The sequence below is a fragment of the Uranotaenia lowii genome, chromosome 3 (assembly GCF_029784155.1).
Source record: "Uranotaenia lowii strain MFRU-FL chromosome 3, ASM2978415v1, whole genome shotgun sequence".
Taxonomy (NCBI): Eukaryota; Metazoa; Arthropoda; class Insecta; order Diptera; family Culicidae; genus Uranotaenia; species Uranotaenia lowii.
Genome location: NC_073693.1, coordinates 167,135,944 through 167,156,745, shown reverse-complemented (window position 1 = coordinate 167,156,745; position 20,802 = coordinate 167,135,944). Strand labels below are relative to the sequence as shown.

The 20,802-nt window shown below is 38.2% G+C and overlaps 1 protein-coding gene across 1 annotated transcript; it reads left to right on the top strand.

Moving 5' to 3' along the window:
• The first annotated feature begins 4,401 nt into the window (after positions 1 to 4,401).
• On the top strand, positions 4,402 to 6,500 carry LOC129757192 (uncharacterized). The gene is made up of 2 exons (XM_055754323.1): positions 4,402 to 4,626; positions 5,680 to 6,500. Exons 1-2 carry the CDS (start codon positions 4,447 to 4,449, stop codon positions 6,169 to 6,171), a joined length of 672 nt encoding a protein of 223 aa, XP_055610298.1. The 5' UTR covers positions 4,402 to 4,446; the 3' UTR covers positions 6,172 to 6,500.
• Positions 6,501 to 20,802: the final 14,302 nt, after the last annotated feature.

Genomic DNA, 20,802 nt, shown 5'->3' with positions numbered 1-20,802 from the left:
AAGACAAGGATGCTATCTTTTAGGCCACGATCTGCTGGCCATACTTCCAACCGTACAATTTTCCTAAAACTTTGCAAATATGTTTGAAAAAACGGCTTTAATAAGTTCATTCTATCATCAGCAATCGCAACACCTCATCACCATATTCACCATGCACTTCCACTATGCTAAACATCTCAAAACTGAAGCATGAGGTGTCTAAAGAGGGCGGGGTGAAAATTTTAAAGTGCGTCAACGGTAATGTGATTGCTGATGAAAGAATTGACATTTTGAGCAAGAACCTGGAGGAATCCACTGTTGACGATCCGGAGCCAGGGTCTTCACTTGGTCCCAGTAAAGATTCTCTTCGACATTTCGGATTTCGGAGGCTAGGCTTCGCCGCCACGAGTTTCTGGGTCTGCCTCTTCTTTGATGTCTTCGCAGCGTGTGCCGAATACATTCCCACTTACATTCCCGAACTCGATTTCTAGCGTTCTTCAATGACACCGGCGATGTCCTCATTTGAGATCCAGCTGCCAGGCCATCAAGTGCGGATGATACTCCGCAGACAGCGATTCAGAAATACTTACAGTTTTCGCGTCGTCATTGCATATGTGCACCAAGTTTGACTTTAAGATTCGGATTTTCGATCGTAGAGAGATCTGGCGTCACCGCTAGATGTTTCGGAGACTCGCAAACGCAAATCGGGCCTTTCAGAAACGGTTTCAAGGTCTTTCCCGGTACCACCATCAGGCGTTATCTGGCTACCAAGATACTGGAAGCTCTTTCTCACTTTCTCAACCTGTTGCCCAGCTACCAGGAATTTGGGAGGATTTACTGTGTTGATTTCCATCGACTTGGTCTTTCCGACATTGATTTTGAGACCTGCTGCTTTGAAGCTTTCAGTGAGGTCGTCTTCCAGGTCAAGGTCGTTTAGCTGCTCCATTGTCGAAGTATTGCACGGCAATCATCGGTTCGGTCTATAGTCATTCGATCCAGTCAAGAGCTCATCCATTACGATGAGAAAAAGCAGCAGTGATAGGATACATCCTTGTCTCACTCCAGCAATTTCCGGGATTGGTTCGGACAAGACACCGTCGTGCAAGACCTTGCACGAAATTGCCTCGTACTGTGCTTCGATGAGATGGACTAGTTTCTTTGGGACTCCTCGTCGTCTAAGAGCAGCCCAGATGTTTTCGTGGTTCAGTCGGTCAAATGCTTTTTCGAAATCAACGAACACCAGCCCTGGGGTCCTGGAATTCGTTTATTTGTTCAAGTATGATTCGTAGCGTTGTGATGTTGTCCACAAGATCGTCCGGATCAGAATCCGGCTTGTTGCCGTCGGAGGATAGCGTCGATTTTCTCCAGGATCCTGTTCAGGATCATCTTGCAGAGTACTTTGAGGGTTATACAGATCAACGTTATGCTTCGCCAGTTACCGCACTCTGACAGGTCTTCTTTCTTCGGCACCTTTACGAGGATACCCTGCATCTAGTCGGCCGGGAATGTTGCAGTATCCCAAACGTCAGTGGAAAGACGGTGCAACATTTGTGCTGACAAGGCAGGGTCGGCTTTGAGCATTTCAGCAGGGATGCAATCGATCCCAGGTGCTTTGTTGGATTTTATGATTTTGATTGCCGCTTCTATTTCAGGCAGCGATCGCACTGGACAGTTGACTGACCTGCTCGTTCTTTTAGCGGTATTCTTGCATAGCCCTCTTAGCCCTTGCACAGCTCAGGCGGCGAGAAATGTCATAAAGTGTTCGGATATCTCCATTGGCGGCGGCTCTTTCTCCCTATTCGGCTAGGTAGTACGTCTCGGTGGTCGAGTGGTAGCGTGGAAAGACGGTAATCGCTGGTCCACTGATGGCATGGGTTCGATTCCCATCTCGGTACTGGGTGTTAAATGTTAATCTTAAGTTGTCCACGTCATTTGTTCAGTCTGTAAAGCCTAATTGACTAAGACGGTGTTTGTCATTTTTTTAGATGTTCAAGATCTCTTGTCTCGTCTACAAGCTCATTTAACTGCCTTTTCCAGCTCTGTATATCGTAAGTGGGTGGCTGTTTTGGCTGACCTGGTACATGCCTGCTCAATTCCAACTTTTGTTTCCTCCGATCATTGACCATGCTCCAAGTTTCATCCGACATCCATTCGCTTCTTCGGTCGTATCGACATCCGACTTTCTCCTCGCGTCGCGGCGTTGGATACGCGCAACTCTCAGTGAAAAACAAAAACAAATTTTCAGTTTCTCAAAATCTTTTAAAATTTCAATGAGTTTGTTGAAATGCTGGTTATTTCAAGATAATTTTAATAAAATTTCATTTTTTTTTGTTTTTGACCACCCTTTGTTTAAAAAAAGTATACAAAGGGTGTTCAAAAATTAAAAAATAAAAATTTATTAAAATTATCTTGAAATTACCAGCATTCCAACGAACGTATAGAATTCAACAAGATTTTGAGAAACTGAAAATTTTCTTTTTGTCAAAATGGCATCGCACTTTTTTCGTGTTCGCGAAAATTCTCAATAATTTCATAGTTGTAAGTTATAGTTTTGCAAAGAAATGTTTTAAAATGTTGTACTCAAGAAGCTGGATGTGCATAGAAATTACTATTATCAGGAGCGGCTCAATCGGTCTCGTGATTTTGATTAAATTGCTGCAAAAATAAGCTTTGAACGAGTGTGTTGGCTTATGTCAGAAAGTTTTGTGATTATCTAAAGGTGTTGACTAATATTTTGCTTATTTTGTGATATGCGTTTAATGGTTGGAATTATGACTACAATAAGAAAAATGTCAATATAAATACAAAACTGATGTCGTCATTGAGGTGTGGAAAAGTTTGTTTTCGATTCGAATGATAACGTGATAACCATAACGATAGTTATAACAGTGACCACACTGACATGACACTTAGAACAAAAATTCAACCATTTTCTGTCTATTTTTTTTGTTGTCAGATTTTGCAGGTTCGCAATAGCGACGGCAGGTGGCTAACCTGAAAAATTTGACAAAAAATGCCCTGTAGGAAAAACGGTTCTGTTTAGCCAGATTTTATCGTAGAAATTGCGTGTTTTATTTTTAAAATTGGGTGGCATTTCCTAACTGGGATAGCATTTCTTCAAATCGATCGATGTGCACTCTGGAATCTGCGTACTGTTGAAAAAATTATCCAGAAAACGAAATCGAGTGTCCAGTCAGTATGGTCAGTGGTTATAAGTTCAAGGCATGCTATGGCTAAAAAGATAGACTTTTGCATTCTCTGTGGATTGTTGAAAAATAAGTATCCATTCAATCAAAAATGTATTAAATTGATCCAAAAGTAAAATAGCTTAACTCTATAAGAGGGTATTAGTGGGGGGTTGGACAGGACATCGAGCGTTCCGAAAACTGTTATACAATGGATTGTGGGTTCAAGCCAGCCGGAGTATCTCGGCTATTTTAGAATCATGACTAGGTTACCTAGGTAGGTACCTTTTCAGAATTCATTATTTGTTTCGAACAGTTGGAAGGGAGTAAGATGAGTAAAACATGTCCCAATCCAGTGGTTACGGGTCTCGTACCGCCTCGGGTCGAAAGACCTATCAGTCACTGGTGGCTTTTGCTTTGCAAAATTTGCTTTTTGTGGACATTTATTTGTGTAGGTCACTGTGCATGCAACATGAAAAGTGACGTTAAGTAGAATATCGGAAGTCATTCCAATTGTTTAGGGATTTTAAACCTATTTAGTTTATTCTTTTCGAGAGCTCTCCACTCCCAGATCGTAACAGAAATAAAGTTAAAATACCTAATTGAAACAATTATTAACGGAAAGTATAACCATAAAAATTAATATCTCATAGCTGAATACATCAGATAATAACGTAGAAAGTTGTTTTAAAAGGAAAGACCCAAATTTCACAATCTACCTTTTTTAAAGGGTCATCTGTTCCATTCGAAAGTCTCCTACCATGCGACGATAAATGTTAACCGCACAATCGCTGCCCTGAAGCGTTACAGAGAATTTACCTCGTAAGACAACAGTTGGATGGACTAGGACCAGTAGAACTTCACTTTCACTGAGGGAGATTTCTAGTAAAATAAGGCAACGGAAACCATAAATAAATTAAAGTTAAATTGGAAAACTACTGCCAATTAAAAAAAAAACAGAATGTATGTTATAGGTTTATTTTCACTTTCCTCTCTGCTCTTTTAGTTCTGTTTTAAATCATATGTATTTGAACTAGACTGTGAAGTTCAACGAACTCTAATCCACAGACAAATTCAAAGTGAACCCGAAGAAAATCAATATCTACTAAACTGCCGGCACATTTGCATTGTAAAGTGATAGGGATGGATCTCCTCATGCGGGTTCCATTTCGCATTCCGGAAATCGCAAGTATAAATGCCAAGTGTTATCGGCATCGGATAAGCATTCATCTGACAAGTGTTAAAAGAGACTAAAACACCGTTCGGAAAAACTAACGGAAAAATGAGATTACTTCTTCTATTGGGTATCATTATCTACGTGACCGTTGCTGATGAAACGCCGGGATTTTTCATCAAACTATCGAAAAGTGTTCCGCGCATCGGTCGGCGAGGTGATTTCGAAAACTTCTTCCTCAAACAGTCTAAAAGTGTACCCAGAATAGGCCGACGTGGTGGATATTTTGTGAGTGATTAGTCGTTGTCAACTCGAAGAAACAACACACAATTTTCTAAGATAATTTAAAGCTCGTTTCAAATTCAAACAAAGTTCGGCGAAGATGAAGTCTGGTTCACAATCTGAATTCTAGATCCAAGTTCAGAAACCTGATACTGAACCCTTGTTTTCAAATTCGATTGTAATTGTCCGTTGAGTTTTTTTTCTGAATTCTGATTCCTAATGTTGATTTTGATTTCTGATTTCAACACCTTAGGGACCGCGAAAAAAAAACATAGCCGAGAAACGCCGAATTCAGCACTCTAAATCTCAAAAATCATTGAACCAAATTCCCAAAATTCAGCTGCTTTGAGTTACGGCAATTTTTGTATCAATTTTGTCGAATAAAGTTTAATGATAAAATGAAGCACATTTGAGTTATGCTTCTAAGTGTAGCACACTTGCGAGGCGAGCGTTAAAACAGATATATCTCGTATTAGGTCAGCATTGTGTTAAGTAAAGTTATATTTTGAATTTTGTTTTTTTTTTTTGAAATCTTATTCTTAATCTGTATTCTAGATTCTGTAGACTTTTACACAGTTTGAAGTACATACATACATACATGGAATCGCCGAACCCGTACTGAATTTTCAACATATGAACATTAATCAGTTCGCTGATTAATTTTATGACTGAGTAGCTGTAATTATGCAAAGTGGCAATTACCTAGATGTAACAAGAAATTTTCATCGAAAAATCTACAAAATTAACTGGTGTTCCGTAGTTATTAAAGAAATATCGCTATATTCAGCAAAAAAAACTGTAAAATAATTTCAAATTCGTCGTTTTTATTCCAAACGTTCGGTTATTTTTTACCGAATGTTCGGTTATTTTTGCCAAAAACCGAATAATTGATTAGCACCTAACATGCGATAATTTTCACCGAACACACGTGAAAGTTCGGTAAATAACTAGGTAGTTGATAAAATGAATTCCGAACTCGTATAGTTTCTCGTTTAGTGTGGGACTAAATCCATCTATTAAATTAGTAACGTAATCGAAATCTTTTCGTTTCTTCTCAAGGCAACTTCCAACAACTGGTTCGACCGATTGATGAGCCCCGCCAAGCGGCCACTGATGACCGAGGACAGTGAAAGCGATGTCAATCGTGGCGTTTACAACAAAGTTCGACCCCTGGACCTTCATCACATCATCGACATTCTCTCGGACGATCTGTTCTTCGGGTCGGATCTGAAGTTTATCTCGTGGGATGTCCTGGACAAGGCCCTGGAGGAAGATCCGGAACTGCTCGGCAAGCTGAGTGCCCTGGCTCGGGATAAAGAAGTGCACCAGTTGAAACAGCTGCTGACAGATAACAAGGATGAACTGATCCAGTACGTCCCGCTCGAAGGCACCGGAGGCGGCCAACCGGCCAACATTCACTCGAGCAAGGCCTATATTTATCGCACTGATCGGGATCCCCAAGACCAGCAACAGCAACAACATCAGCAGCAGCTCGGTCATCAACAAAACTCGGCCCAGCTTAGCAAGGAGAAGGTTGAATATCAGCAGTAATGAATTAAAACCAACTGGCAGATTTGATGGAACTGATGACATGGTAACTGCGGCACGAAACTGATACGCAAATACAAATTTATACCTACATTTTACACAATTACATTTTCAATGTTCGTATCATGAATAAAATATTCACATATATCGTTCCTATTGTTGCGCACTTGTAATAAGGCATGTTGAACCAGTTTTGGCCCCTCGGGATATCAACAGTTATTGATTGTAAAGTGTTACGAGAGTGTGAATTGTGAGTACCAAAGAAAGGTACAAATTCCGACTAATTATACAACCCAAATCGTATGCTATCCATGGAATAATAAAAAAAAACATTCACGACCGACTCTTCCTGTTTTTGATGAGTTTACGAGAAAATTTCAATATTCTTATTTTAAGTACAATCATTCGTTTATGTATGTCGAAACCGACCGAAATTCCACGCGTTTTTTTCATTCTAATTCTGCACACTTTATTCTTTACCGATCCTTCTTCCGCGAAATTAGTTTGTTAACTGGTTTATCTTTCCAACCAGAGATGCCAATGTGCCTGATTTTTCAGGGAATGCCTGATTTTTCGATGCTCTGCCTGACAACCTGATAAGCCATTGAATTTCCCTGATTTTTGAAAATATGCCTGATTTTGCCTGATTTTTGCGAATGTGATGAAAAATGGGTAGTAAAAAACTGGATTAGGTACCATTTATTTATTTATTTATTTATTTATTGCTTTAATCATGTAACGTAAGATACAATCTTATAATTGTGTTACAATCTGAATAATAATGTGTACCTAACCTAATTTTGATTCCAAAACACTAACTTTATTCGTAATTATAATGTCGTTCTTAATCTGTAATTATAATGTCGTTCTTAATCTGTAAGCTCCGCCAATAGACCCTTCTTGAATTCTGACTTTGTTCTAATACACTTAATATGGACAGGAATAACGTTCCAATTTACGATACCTCTCACGAAAAACGAATTACTGTAATAAGAGGAGAAATGTCTGGGGATAACAAGGCATCCAGTTCGAGAGCTTTGTAGTGGTACAAGTAATTCTCTTAAATATTCCGGTTTTCCTGTGGTAAGAATCCTATGGATGACAGTAGCTGATCTATAAGCATAAAAACGCTCGAAGCGACATCCCATTAATATTTTTTGAAGGTGTGAGACGTGTGAAAATCTTGATATGTTAAAGACATATCGAATACACGAGTTCAGCGCAACACGTAGCCTGTTTAATGATCTTACCGAAGCGTTATGGTAAACAAAATCACCGTAGATAAATAGAGGATAAATATATGTTTTGAAAAGACGGAGTTTCGTTTGTGTGTCTAGACGCTTAGTTGTCAAGTTCAGTTTTTTCAGCGAACCGTATATTTTACCACATTGGGTGGCTATTTGGCGATCCCAAGAGAAATTTTTGTCGAAAATTATTCCAAGGTTTTCGGCATGGTCGACAAATGAAATTTCTTTTCCATCGAAATAGAGTTTGGGAGGAGAAGATGAGATGCTCGATCTGTTGATAAAAATAGCTTTAGTTTTTTCAGGATTGATTGGAAGCAGGTTGGTTATTGACCAATCGTGAATTTTTGCTAAATCGTGATTTATTTTTGAAGCCATTTCAAGTACAGAAGATGATCCATCAGAGCACAAGTAGATTTGTACATCATCAGCAAATAAATGAACTAAACAAAAATTCAAAACTAAGGATAGGTCGTTAATGAACAAAGAAAATAAAATAGGACCCAGAATTGAGCCTTGGGGAACACCTGAATCAATAGCCGAGAATTCAGAAAAAATGCCGTTGAAGTAAACGGATTGTGTACGACCCTTGAGGTATGAGTTAATCATATCAGCGGCAGATTTCGAAAAATTATATTTTATAATAAGTTTATGAATAAGCTTAGCATGTGCAACCCGATCGAAAGCTTTTGAAAAATCTAATAGAAGAAGAAGTGCACTTCCTTTCTTATCTAAAGCAAGTGCTAGATCATTATGCACTTTCATCAAAGCTGTTTCAGTACTGTGGTTGGATCTGAAACCAGATTGGCACCTGTCAAGAAAATTATGATGATTGATATGATCACAAATTTGTTGCTTTATAAGCTTTTCAAACACTTTTGATAGCGAACTCAAAATACTTATTGGCCTTAAATTAGTTATGTCAGAAGCGTTAGATTTTTTTGGAATAGGAATAACTTTGACCTGTTTCCATGAGAGAGGAAATTTCGAGGTTTGAATTATAGTGTTGAAAAGATGGGTTATTAAAGGTAATATATTGTGCAGAACAATCTTGATAAGTATAATGGGAATATTATCTATGCCCACTGCATTTGAATCAATTTTAGCTATAGAATTTACTATTTCATACTGTTCAACAGTTCTAAAACGGAAACCATTAGAATTTTCAGACAACTGTGGGACTGTACAGCTATTTGCGGAAAAATTAGAAGTGAAAAAGGAATTAATTTCAGATGCAGTAGAATTTGAAATTGAAGCAGATGTATTGGAACTGCTCAAACCAATTTTTTTTAAATTATCCCAAAACTTTCTCGCAGGAATACTTAAATTTATTTGACGTTTATCCTGTTCAATTTTAGCTTTCGATATCAGAGTTGTCGCTTTATTTCTTAATAATTTATAAACGTTTCTATCACTCACAGAGCGAGAACGCTTCCACGTTCTATACGCCATATCTCGATTTATTATTGCCCTTTCAATGTCTTTATTAAACCAGCTATTTTGTCTAAATTTTCTAAATTTCAGTGGAAAATAAAGATCGTGTATTTCTGTTAAGAATCTATTCAGTATCTCGACAAGCATATCGGGATCATTTATGCTATAAAAAGGATCCCAATATACATTATTCAGATTTGTATGGAGTTCATTCATATTGAAATGCTTGTAGTCACGATACCAGTAACCGCTGCGCTCTTGATTTTTTCTGAAATTTAATGAAGCAATTAACATATCATGATGAGAAACGCCTGGCGCAGAAACTTGGCTAAAACGATTGACTTCGTCAGGTGTATCAGTAAGAATTAAATCAAGTAAAGAGTTGCCATGCCTGTGGAAAAAAGTAGGTTCCGAATTTATGCAACGTAGTGAGAGGCTCGAGATTGTTTCTTTAAATTTAGATATCCTACGAGTGTTTTTCAGTAAATCCGTGTTGAAGTCTCCTATGAGAAAACTGTTATTGCAATTTAACGAAAACTGTTGCACATGGTATTGTACGGTTTCAGAACAGTCAACATCTGGTGGGTTGTAATAGACTCCGAAGAAAAGATTAGCAGAATCCAAATGCACTTTCATCAAAATGAATTCAGTGGGATTACCCAAAGCGCTCCTGCTGTCATTTGATTTTTCAACTATATCAAAATTAATGGATTTTTTTATGTACACGCAAATTCCACCACCATGCCTGTTACGATCATTACGAATGAGATTGTAACCACTAATATCTACTACTTGATTATTAACTACATCGCTCAACCATGTTTCAGTCATGAAAATAATATCGACTTTACTTGAGCTAAAAATATTTTTAAGCTCATTGAACTTGCTAAGACGACGGGCGCATAAACTTTGTACGTTGAGGTGACAGATATTGAGATTATCATTCAAAAGAATGCTTTGAATCACCGCTCGAGTAATTGAGAAGTTCGTGGAGGTATCATTACTGGAAACGCTATCCATAAGCAAAAACAAAAACGACTAAGTCAAAATTCAAGAAAGATCTACGAGCAGAACCTACATTTAGAACGACGAAAAGCGAAAACTTATAAAATCTAATTTCAATTTCACTTGTTAATTTCATTACATATTTATCATTAATACTCCAGGTTAATTCAACTATGAGTAGAACAGAACGTAGAAAACTGAAAGCTAGGTTCAATCTGTTTCAATCAACAAAAGATTTTACTTTATGCAAAAAGTGCGAAAATCAAAACTACAGCACATTTGATTCCTCGTATAACATTGTTCGGATAAAAAAAAAATCATCGTTTAAAACTCACGGCGTACAGCATCATTATTCCAGCGATCGTCTTCAAAAGCAGCAATAGCGTTCTCGAGACAGCCTCGGATCCCCCTAGATGTACAGCTCATTGATGGCTCGGAAACCAACACCATATGGGCCATGGTAGTACTGAGTGCTTGAACCCTCTCATCCTGTCATCAGTTGCCCAGTAAAAGGTCGTCGTAGTCGTTGTTGCACGCACTAACATCAGCGGATTAGATAGCGCCTCTGGCCAGCTGAGTCGAGTTGAGAGTTTGGAGTGGCCGTCTTGGTCTCGATAGGCAATCGGTAGGTCGGGAGGTGATTAAATGTCGTCTCAAAGAAAACATGCTGCAGTGGAAGGCTGTGCTCGGATGACGCCACTCACATCACTCGGTTATCGTAAACGCCTGGATGTAGACGAGTTTGAAGTCATTTTAGGGAATGACTTCGGAAGGACTAGGAATCACGGATAGCTAAGGAAAGGAGTCACGGGAAAAGGGGAAGGAAAGTAGAGTTATACAAGGAGAAGGTTTTGATTTTTTTTTTTTTTTTGAAGTCATGGTAGAATATGACTTCGGAAGGGTAAGGAGTCACGGGATATTTAGGGATTGGATTCACGGGAATAGTGGGAAGGAATTAGATATTTGCTAGGAAAGGTAAAGTTGACTTTTAGGAGCGGTAAGGGATGCTGGGAAGGAAACGAAAAACTTATTCAGGAAAGGGTTGCATTGCGAATAGCAGAAAGCTGATCGATGTTTTTAATAGCGATCATTTCTGCCTGGCCGTTTATTTTAGCGTAAACGACACCATCTCGGGTGCTTATTTTTTCAAGCTTGTTCAGTTTTTTCAGCTTAATCGCCTCAACCCGTATTCTTCTGGTACTAGCTGAGAGGTTATCGTTAATGTATATGCGTTCTTCCGACTCAAAGCCCACATGACGTAGCGATAGCGAACGATGGTTTATGTAGCGTCTTTGGAATTCTAATTTGACACTTTTTAAAGCGAATTCACACAATATGGGTGGGCGAGAACCAGTTAGAATCGGATGTCTTGCCAGCCGTTGAAGGTTAACTATTGGATGATTTGTAAAACCGAGAGTGGTAGAAATCTTCTGGAACATATCGATGAGATTTTCTTCCGAGGTATATGGTACACCAGATATAATAACTTCACAAGACTTTGCCAACCGTTCGGAAGACTCGGTTATTTCAGAACGTAAATCACCAACGGCTACGTCAAGATTTTTAACTTGCTCGGTGCACTGGGTTCTAAGCGATGACAACTGTTGCTCGACGGAGTCGATCCGATCACTGAGTTGTGTGTTGAGAGAGATCATCCTGGATTCCATCCTCGAAAAGGAATCGTTGATTTTTTCCCAGAGCTGCGTCAGATTGATGACATCTTCGGAACCAACGTCTGTAAGATCCTCACGCGAACGTTTTGTTGTTTGTTTGTCAGCCATAAGCAATGATGAAACGGAACGTGTTGCTTTTGACATTACCGCTCTTTCTTCGTTCGTGCCAGCAAAGAATGAAACGTGAACAATAAGATGTGCCGCCAACTGAAGTCAACTGCAAAAACCTTGTTTTCACTTTTTTCGATGTTAGAGATATTTTTCGATTTTAACTTCATACACAGTCTCTTCCGCGATCTATCGTACACACTTTTAGCAAGACGCGCAAATTTAGAGGGATCAAAACAGTTGGAAAAGTTGAATTAATCCAGAGCACTATGTAAAAATTAGGCTAGACACATTTCTTCTTCTTCTTCCTTTTTGCTGAAGATAAAAAGTGAAAGCACTGACCACACTGACTTGACTCTTAGAACAAAAATTCAACCATTTTCTGTCTAATTTTTTGTTGTCAGCTTTTGCAGGTTCGCAATACCGACGGCAGGTGGCGCACCTGAAAAATTTGACAAAAAATGCCCTGTAGGAAAAATGGTCCTGTTTAGCCCGATTTTATCGTAGAAATTGCGTGTTTTATTTTAAAAGTTGGGTGGCATTTCCTAACTGGGATAGCATTTCTTCAAATCGATCGATGCGCACTCTGGAATCGACATTGCGTACTGTTGGAAAAAGGATTTTTTTTTGTTTTTTTTCTGGAAAAATTATCCAGAAAACGAAATCGAGTGTCCAGTCAGTATGGTCAGTGGTGAAAGTGTGGCCGAATGAAAACAATCGAAGATTCCCTTTAATTGTTATTTAAGAAAAGAAATCTTTGCATCGCTTTGATTGAGTGGAATAATTCAGCCAAGTAGGCTCACAACACATATTGAACTGAAAATGTTAAGTGATGAGCAAAAAAAGGTCATCACTTTGTGTGAAATTTACGTTACATACGTTGCCTGATTTTGCCTGATTTTTAATTAACCAGTTCCCTGATTTTCAAAAAAAAATGTTGGCAACCCTGTTTCCAACTATATGCGCGACGCACTCTCTTCTTCAGAACTCTACACATTTCTTCTCTCTCTTTACCCGACGCTCACGCATGTTTCCGACTGCTGACCAACAGTGATGTCAACCTTCCAGATTTTGTCTGGATCTTCCAGACTTTTTGGACTTTTGTCAGACATTTTTTCAGGTTTCCAGATTTCCAGACTTTTGACATTTCTTCCAGACAATTCCAGACTTTTGGCTTAGGACGTAAATTGTTCTAAAAACTATGAAAATTCAAAATGGTCATGATGAGATATGGCAGTAAAAGATTCGAATAAATGAATTTTGAATGCAGAAGTGGTTGAAAGCTAGGAATAATGGCAAATGCTTGAAGTTAAACGAACACAAACACATACAGGATCTCAATGAAACTTGATGTTTCTTCGAAGAGATTCCTTTTTCTTAACTCTAAGCGTACATCTTTCGAGGATATGATGGCTAGCATCTTACAAATGCTAAAACCTCAAATCCACAGAAAGTGTACTATGTATGCCGTGATCAGGATTCGATCTCACTCCCGCTGGCTTGGAAGACTTGCAGGCTATCCTCTATGCCACGGGCTGCGAGTTGTGCGTTAAATAGAGAGTCAAACAGAACACGTAAGTGATAGTTTCAGAAACAAACGATGTAGTGGCTATCTGCAACATTGGGATCTGGCGACCAAAAAAAAGAAAAAGGTCACACCCTTCCCAAAAGTAAGCTATTCCAGACTTTTCCAGATATTTCCAGACATTTTCCCAAAATCTTCCAGACTTTTCCGAAAAATAGTTGGCAACCCTGCTGACCAACCGAATATTTCTGTGCGCTCCTCACTCGTTTACTATTTACCGTGTTGCCAATCTTTCAGTGTACAACTTTCGTTTCATTTATTTATACTAGCCTTATTTCCTACAATGTACAGGGTGAAAATAAAGTTCCCGTACTTTTTATATATATACTTCAACAACCTAGAATCTTTTTATACACAATCAAATCGAATCAACCAAACCAAAGCCATTCTTTGAAATCTTGGCTATAAGGTTGAATCGAAAAAATACAAGAATAGCTCAAATACCTTCTGTAGACTTTCATACTTTTTCAGTAAGTGGAACATACCTTCGACGCTGCTCTTTACTGCAACTCTTCACAGTATGTTCTTAACCAGCGCCTAGATTTTCGCAACTGAGCCACTTCATCACCACCAATGACAAAAAACCGTTACAAAATACTCGCAAACGCTGGAATTTCTATAAAATCTTAGAACTTTTCCTGCGTGGTGGCGGCTTATAGAATACTACCACTGGGATACTGGTCCACGTCGTAAAAGGCGACTTATCCAGTACTTCCCATATGCGTTAGTCATTCTTCAAATGCGACTATCACATTGGGAGGGGGGAACCTTGGCTTGGTTCCAAGCCAAGTTTCTTCAGGGAGGATTCACCAATTGTGCTTATTGCTATTAATGCGCATGCACGAGTTGTATTCTCCTAAATTTTGTAAACACCCGCTTCAAGGTGGTTCTGTGCCTGCGGGCCCCAAAGTGGGGGTAGGAGGGTGTATAATAATCCTATCTTAAGCAGAACGTTGTTAAGGTCTGCACTATAGCCAGGCACTGGTGCAAAGGGCCGTATTTTTCCTGGCAACTCGTGGGATTCAGATTATACACACGATTTTAAAATTTTCATCCTGTATGGGATACCCCGCTTCATGCGTCGATATGAAGGTGCAGAGGTTCTTGTGTGTGATGGAATTATGTGTGGAATTCTTTGATAGAAATGCTTTCTATTAAGGTTGCACAGATAAATCTGCAGCACAAAAGAACCGCTACACTTAACTTATGTCGTTTAATCCTTAATGGAACTGCATCAATCGCCTTGGTCCAAGAACCCTATTTCCGAAATGGAACTTTTTACTTAGGGAATTTGCTCAAACAAAACTTTACTGTGTTCAGTGTAATTGGAATGACTAATGCCCGAATAATGCCTCGTGCATGTATATTGATAAACAATTCTTTAAATGCAACACTTATACCCAATCTAACAACAAGAGATATTTGCGTCGTTCAGGTTTCGCTGCCTGATAGAAAATACGTCTACTGTTCAGCATACTTACCATATGAACAATCATGTCATTTCATTCTGTGAATCACAAAATACACCTCTTGTAATAGGCTGTGATGCCAATGCTCATCATTTTGTATGGGGTAGCTCAGATATCAATCTGAGAGGCTCAAATTTAATGGAATATTTAAGCAGCACTGATTTAGAAATTCTAAATGTAGGAAATAAACCAACTTTTGTTAGGTGTGACAGAGAAGAGGTGATTGACATCACACTTTGTTCTAGAACAATTTCTCAGGAAATTTCAAATTGGCATGTGCCTAACGAAGAATCGATTTCTGACCACAGGTTTATCTATTTTGAACACTCAGGTGAGTTTTTAGAAACAATTACATTCAGAAACCCAAGAACAACTAATTGGGACCTTTATATGGAGCATATTGCTATTAAATTTCATGGATATACACCTGAAATTACTACTCCTTCTGAGTTGGATGAAGTGGTTGCAAAAACCACCGAAATTATTTTAAATTCTTATGAAGAAGCGTGTCCCGTACGAACGTTGAAATTCAACAAAAACAGTACACCATGGTGGAACTCAAATCTCAGTAAATTACGAAAAAACTGCAGACGCTCTTGGAACCGAAGGCGCACGGAAGGTTTTGATGCCTTCAAGTTGGCTCGCAGAGCTTACCGGAAAGCAACAAGAGCTGCCGAACGCTCAAGTTGGCAGAACTACTGCACAAACATTTCAAGCTTGCACGAAGCAAGTAGGTTAAATAAAGTCTTAGCCAAATCAAAAGATTATCAGGTTTCATACCTTAAAACCCCTAGTGGTGATTATACATCAAACGACGAAGAAACATTAAGTTGTCTATTCAATACTCATTTTCCAGGATGTGTTGATCAAGATTCATCGATAGAGCCTGAGTTCTTTTCTGGAAGTCTAGATTCCTTGCATTTTGCTCGGAAAATAGTTACTACAGAATCGATCAAATGGGCAATCGATGGTTTTGCTCAATACAAATCTCCTGGAAGTGACGGTTTATTTCCAGTTTTGCTTCAAAAAGGTTTCGATCATTTCAAACACATATTAAGAAAAATAATGATAAGCAGTTTTGCTCATGGATATATTCCTAAACTTTGGCGGCAGATAGCCGTGAAATTCATCCCTAAAGGGGGACGATCATCATACGACGAAGCCAAAAGCTTTCGTCCTATTAGTCTAAGTTCATTTCTATTAAAAGCACTTGAACGTTTAATTGATCATCATATCAGGCAAGAATGTCTTGCCCAACATCCGCTTAATGCGACACAACATGCATACCAAACAGGAAAATCAACTTTAACTCTTCTGCACAACGTAGTACATAATATTGAAAATAGTTTTTCACATAAAGAATCATGTCTAGGAGCCTTTCTAGACATAGAAGGAGCATTTGATAATGTCTCGTTTACATCAATAATGGATGCGGCACTACTTCATGGAGTGCCTAGTGTTATAACTAACTGGATTAGCGCAATGCTAAGTAACAGGAATCTTCATTCGTCTTTAAGACAGGCTTCAATAACAAAAGTTAGCACACGTGGTTGCCCACAGGGAGGTGTACTATCACCTCTTTTGTGGAACCTAGTTGCAGACGGCTTGTTGAGAAAACTCAATGACCGTGGAATACCAACCTATGGATTCGCAGATGATTATCTTCTGCTGGTAAGAGGTTTGTGCATAAGCACATTATTTGATATAATGCAACAAGCTCTGCGCTCTGTTGAACGATGGTGTTCTCATGTAGAACTTTCAGTTAATCCTCAAAAAACTAATATTGTTTTATTTACTAAAAAACGTATCACCCGCGGGGTGCGCCCTCTGCTGTTTTATGGTTCCGAAATCAGCGTGTCTAATCAAGTTAAATATTTGGGTGTCATTCTTGACTCCAAATTAAACTGGTCTGATCACATCGAATTCAGAATCAAAAAAGCATGCATGGCCTTCGGACAATGCCGACGTGCAATCGGAAAAAACTGGGGACTCAAACCCAAACATATTCACTGGATTTACTCCACAATAGTAAGACCAATTCTGGCCTATGGGTGTCCAGTGTGGTGGCAGAAAGGAGAAGTTGCAACAGTTCGGACTAAACTAAATCACCTTCAAAGAATGTGTCTTTTGGGGATGTCCGGATCGTTCACTACAACTCCTACTGCAGCACTAGAGGCTCTGTTTTCTATCAAACCTCTACACTTGTTCCTAAAACAGGAAGCCTTCTCATGTGCTTTTCGTCTACAGGCAGTTGGTCTCTGGCTGTCAGGAAATATCGAAAGATCATCGAGTCATACAAATGTGTGGCCTGAATTAGTTAGACTGAACAAGTTTAATCTAGCGCCAAACGATTTAACACTCTCGAGTAGTTTTCCCTACATGGGGTTTAAAGTCAAATTTCCTTCTCCTCAAGAATGGTTATCAGGTTTCGTAGAGGACCAAATGTCCTCTCATATTGTATTCTATACTGACGGTTCATTATCAAACGGCCGTGCAGGTGCAGGAATTTACTGTCACGAGTTGAACATAGAATATGCTCAACCTCTAGGAAAATATTGTACAGTCTTTCAGGCTGAGCTATATGCTATTATGTATGGAGTGCAAATTGCACTTCAAAAGAAGATTATGTTCAGAACAATTTATTTCTGTTCAGATAGCCAAGCAGCTATCAAATCACTCAGTGCTTCCAGTTCTAGATCAAAACTGGTAATCGCATGCCGGAAAGCAATCGAAGAACTTGCTGAAGGCAATGGATTAAACCTTCTATGGGTACCCGGACATAAGGGAATTTTTGGAAACGAATGCGCCGACGAACTCGCTAGAGCTGGGTCGGAAAAGGAATTTTACGGACCAGAGCCGGCTGTCCCAATATCACCATGTTGGTTCAGAAACCAAATTCAAACTTGGTCCTCTAACCAGCATGAACGATACTGGGAAGAGTTGGACACTTGTCGTCAAACTAAATTATTTTTAGAAAAACCATCTCCAATCATATCGAGTTACTTATTAACTTTAAATAAATCTCATTGCAGCATCTTGATCAGAGCACTCTCCGGTCATTGTAAACTCAACTATCACATGCACAACATTCAGCGTGCTGAATCTCCAGTATGTGGTAGTTGTGAATCAGATGTGGAAGATCCCTTCCATCTTATATGTAACTGTCCCTCATTTGCCAGACTACGTTTTCGTACTCTGGGATCTTACGCTTTAAGCGAATCTGAGTTTAAGAAATTAAACTTGAAAAACATTCTATCATTCCTTACCGAATGTAGAAAAGAGCTTTAATGCTAATAATCCCTAGTGGAAAGGCTTTATGCCATCTTAAATAGATTGAATTTATTTCTTCCTTTTATAGGTTTTTCAGATTTCTCAGGTAAATGATGAAATCTTGGATAAAAAAGGCTAGGCACAATTTTCCCGTATGTTTGGATAACGTGCCGCTATTAAGCCTACCCCCATTCTGATACCTGATACCTGAATCGAAAAAATACAAGAATAGCTCAAATACCTTCTGTAGACTTTCATACTTTTTCAATAAGTGGAACATACCTTCGACGCTGCTCTTTACTGCAACTCTTCACAGTATGTTCTTAACCAGCGCCTAGATTTTCGCAACTGAGCCACTTCATCACCACCAATGACAAAAAACCGTTACAAAATACTCGCAAACGCTGGAATTTCTATAAAATCTTAGAACTTTTCCTGGTAGCAGACTACTTATGAATTTTCAAAATTTTACACTCTGTGGGGGTGTCTGTGATATACATGAATATATTAATTACTTAAAGGCTTCAGATTGAAAAAGTCGATCCGCCAAACTAAAACAGCTGGGGATTTTTTTTTATTATCTGACAATTTGTGCCGGGGGTCTTCAGATTTTCCCCAAAATTGAAAATTTGGTTCATTTTTGCGACTTAAAAACACATGTATTTTTTCAGATTTCTAACATTTTTATTTTTTGAGTAAGCTTCGGTTAGATTTTTTTGTCAATAAAAAATAACCATTTTTCAAAGTCACATAACTCTGTTATTTTTCAACGGAAATTATAAAATAGCACATCAAAATGTATTGAAATTTTATCAGCTTTCCAAATAAAATAGTTTAAAAAAGATAAATAAAAACCTTCAACATGAAAAGTTGTAAATAAACTTTAAATGGCGTCTAAAAGTACCGTCTGCACCACCGAATATTTTGCAAAAAATACCATTGAATAGCTCAATTTATGATGCAACTTTCATCTGAAGACACCAAAGTGGGCCATCAACTTCTTGAAGAGCTATGAAAGAAATAATGACGATAAATCTCTTTTTTTACATCGAAAACAAACAATGGTCGAACAACTGCACTCACAAATGGAGATAGCGCACACTTCTAACAACATGGAAACAAAAGAACTTACCAAAGCAGGTAAAAAACACTACTTTTTCGTGCTTTGTAGAGTGTTTGCAGCAAAACTGACTTTAAATTTTAACCAAAATTCTGAGTCTGAGTATCGCATTATTTAAGTGATATAACTAATAATGGGAATGTTGATTTTACAACCTGGTCATATACTATATAACTTACTAATTTTTCGATCAAAGATCATTGTGAAGCATAATCAATGCCAATAGTAGAAGGTCCAGTCCCTGTGTTTGGGATCACAAAAACGTGATTAAAAAAATGAAATATAGACGTGCTTTACATAGTTTTTATATCGGGAGCTAAGCACTGGACACCAAAATCCTTTCCCATTGATCAAAAAAGTATGAGAAAGTGGCACAAATGTTGTAGAAATAATCAAAGAGCTCAGTATGGCCAGCCCAGGCTGTAAAATGATGAAAATATGATACTTTTACCGTATTCGTTTTCTACATTCGCCCAGTTTTGAGGTTTACCATACTAGAACGAACATAATTCGTCGTCAGTGTTTTACTACCTCGATCGCTCACACACGAATCTTCAGTGTTCCACCGTCCATTTTAAATCAAATCTGGGGAATTACGGATGCAAAACTTAACGCATAAACTTCTAAAAATGACAGTAAAATGTGTATAACTTGTTGTGACCTGGTGCAAAACTGGGTATAAACGAATACGTTATTAGATTTTTGGATATAACATGAAGTCAGTTAAGCTGCAACAATCTACCGCCCCTTCTTCCATAACAGTCCCATATACAAAAATAAGCAAGCGAGACAATCAGCTTTTTCTGTTTTGGAATATATTTTTAAATTGTGACCACCACTTTCAGCATAAACGAAAATCGTTTCTAGGTTGTCATAATAAATCGTTAGACCTGAAATTTTCGAAATTGGGTTATTGGTAAGGTCGAGAGCACAATTTTTAATCATTATGGGACTCTTAATCGACCATATTTGAAACCTTTTTCGAATCTACTAGCATAACAGTTCCATACATAATATACTTTTCTCACCAAGCTTCTTTCTAAGACTTAAATTTGATCATTTTGAACTTCTAAATGCAATTGTCAGAAAAAGAAACATACTTTTGCAAAAAAATATCATGAATTCCACATTGTAAGTTGAATCTTTATACGATTTTTGATTGCATCCGATAGTTTTTCGCTCAGGAAGTCATTCCAAAGAAAGTCAGACCTGCCTTCGAAAACTAGTGTGCATCATTCGACATCAAGTGAGTTAAAAAAAATGTTTAAATGATTCAAAGCAATAAACAAAAGACTATTTCGCCGAAAGAAACATTGAAAAGTAACTAAATCCGTAGTATTTCACATATGGGACTGTTATTCAGGTATATTTCATGTAGGACAGCAACGAATTAATATTTTTTTTTCGAAATTTCTAGAATAAAACCTCTTTTTTTAGTCTTTTACGTTGAAGCCTTATGTTGACCTGAAATGCCGAAAATTCATAAGGGACTGTTATGCGAGTAGGGGCAGTCTGAAAAGGACGAAAAAATAGTGTTTTTTACCAGCTTTGGTAAGTTCTTTTGTTTCCATGTTGTTAGAAGGGCTTGCTATCTCCATATGTGAGTGCAGTTGTTCGACCATTGTTTGTTTTCGATGCAAAAAAAGAGATTTATTGTCATTATTTCTTTCATAACTCTTCAAGGTGTTAATGGCCCACTTTGGTGTTTTCAGATGAAAGTTGCATC

Excerpts from the sequence above, each read along its gene's own strand:
- LOC129757192 (XM_055754323.1), top strand. The coding sequence starts at position 4,447 with ATGAGATTACTTCTTCTATTGGGTATCATTATCTACGTGACCGTTGCT. Across the intron at positions 4,627-5,679 it reads GCCGACGTGGTGGATATTTT|GCAACTTCCAACAACTGGTT; the intron begins GTGAGTGATTAG and ends TTTCTTCTCAAG.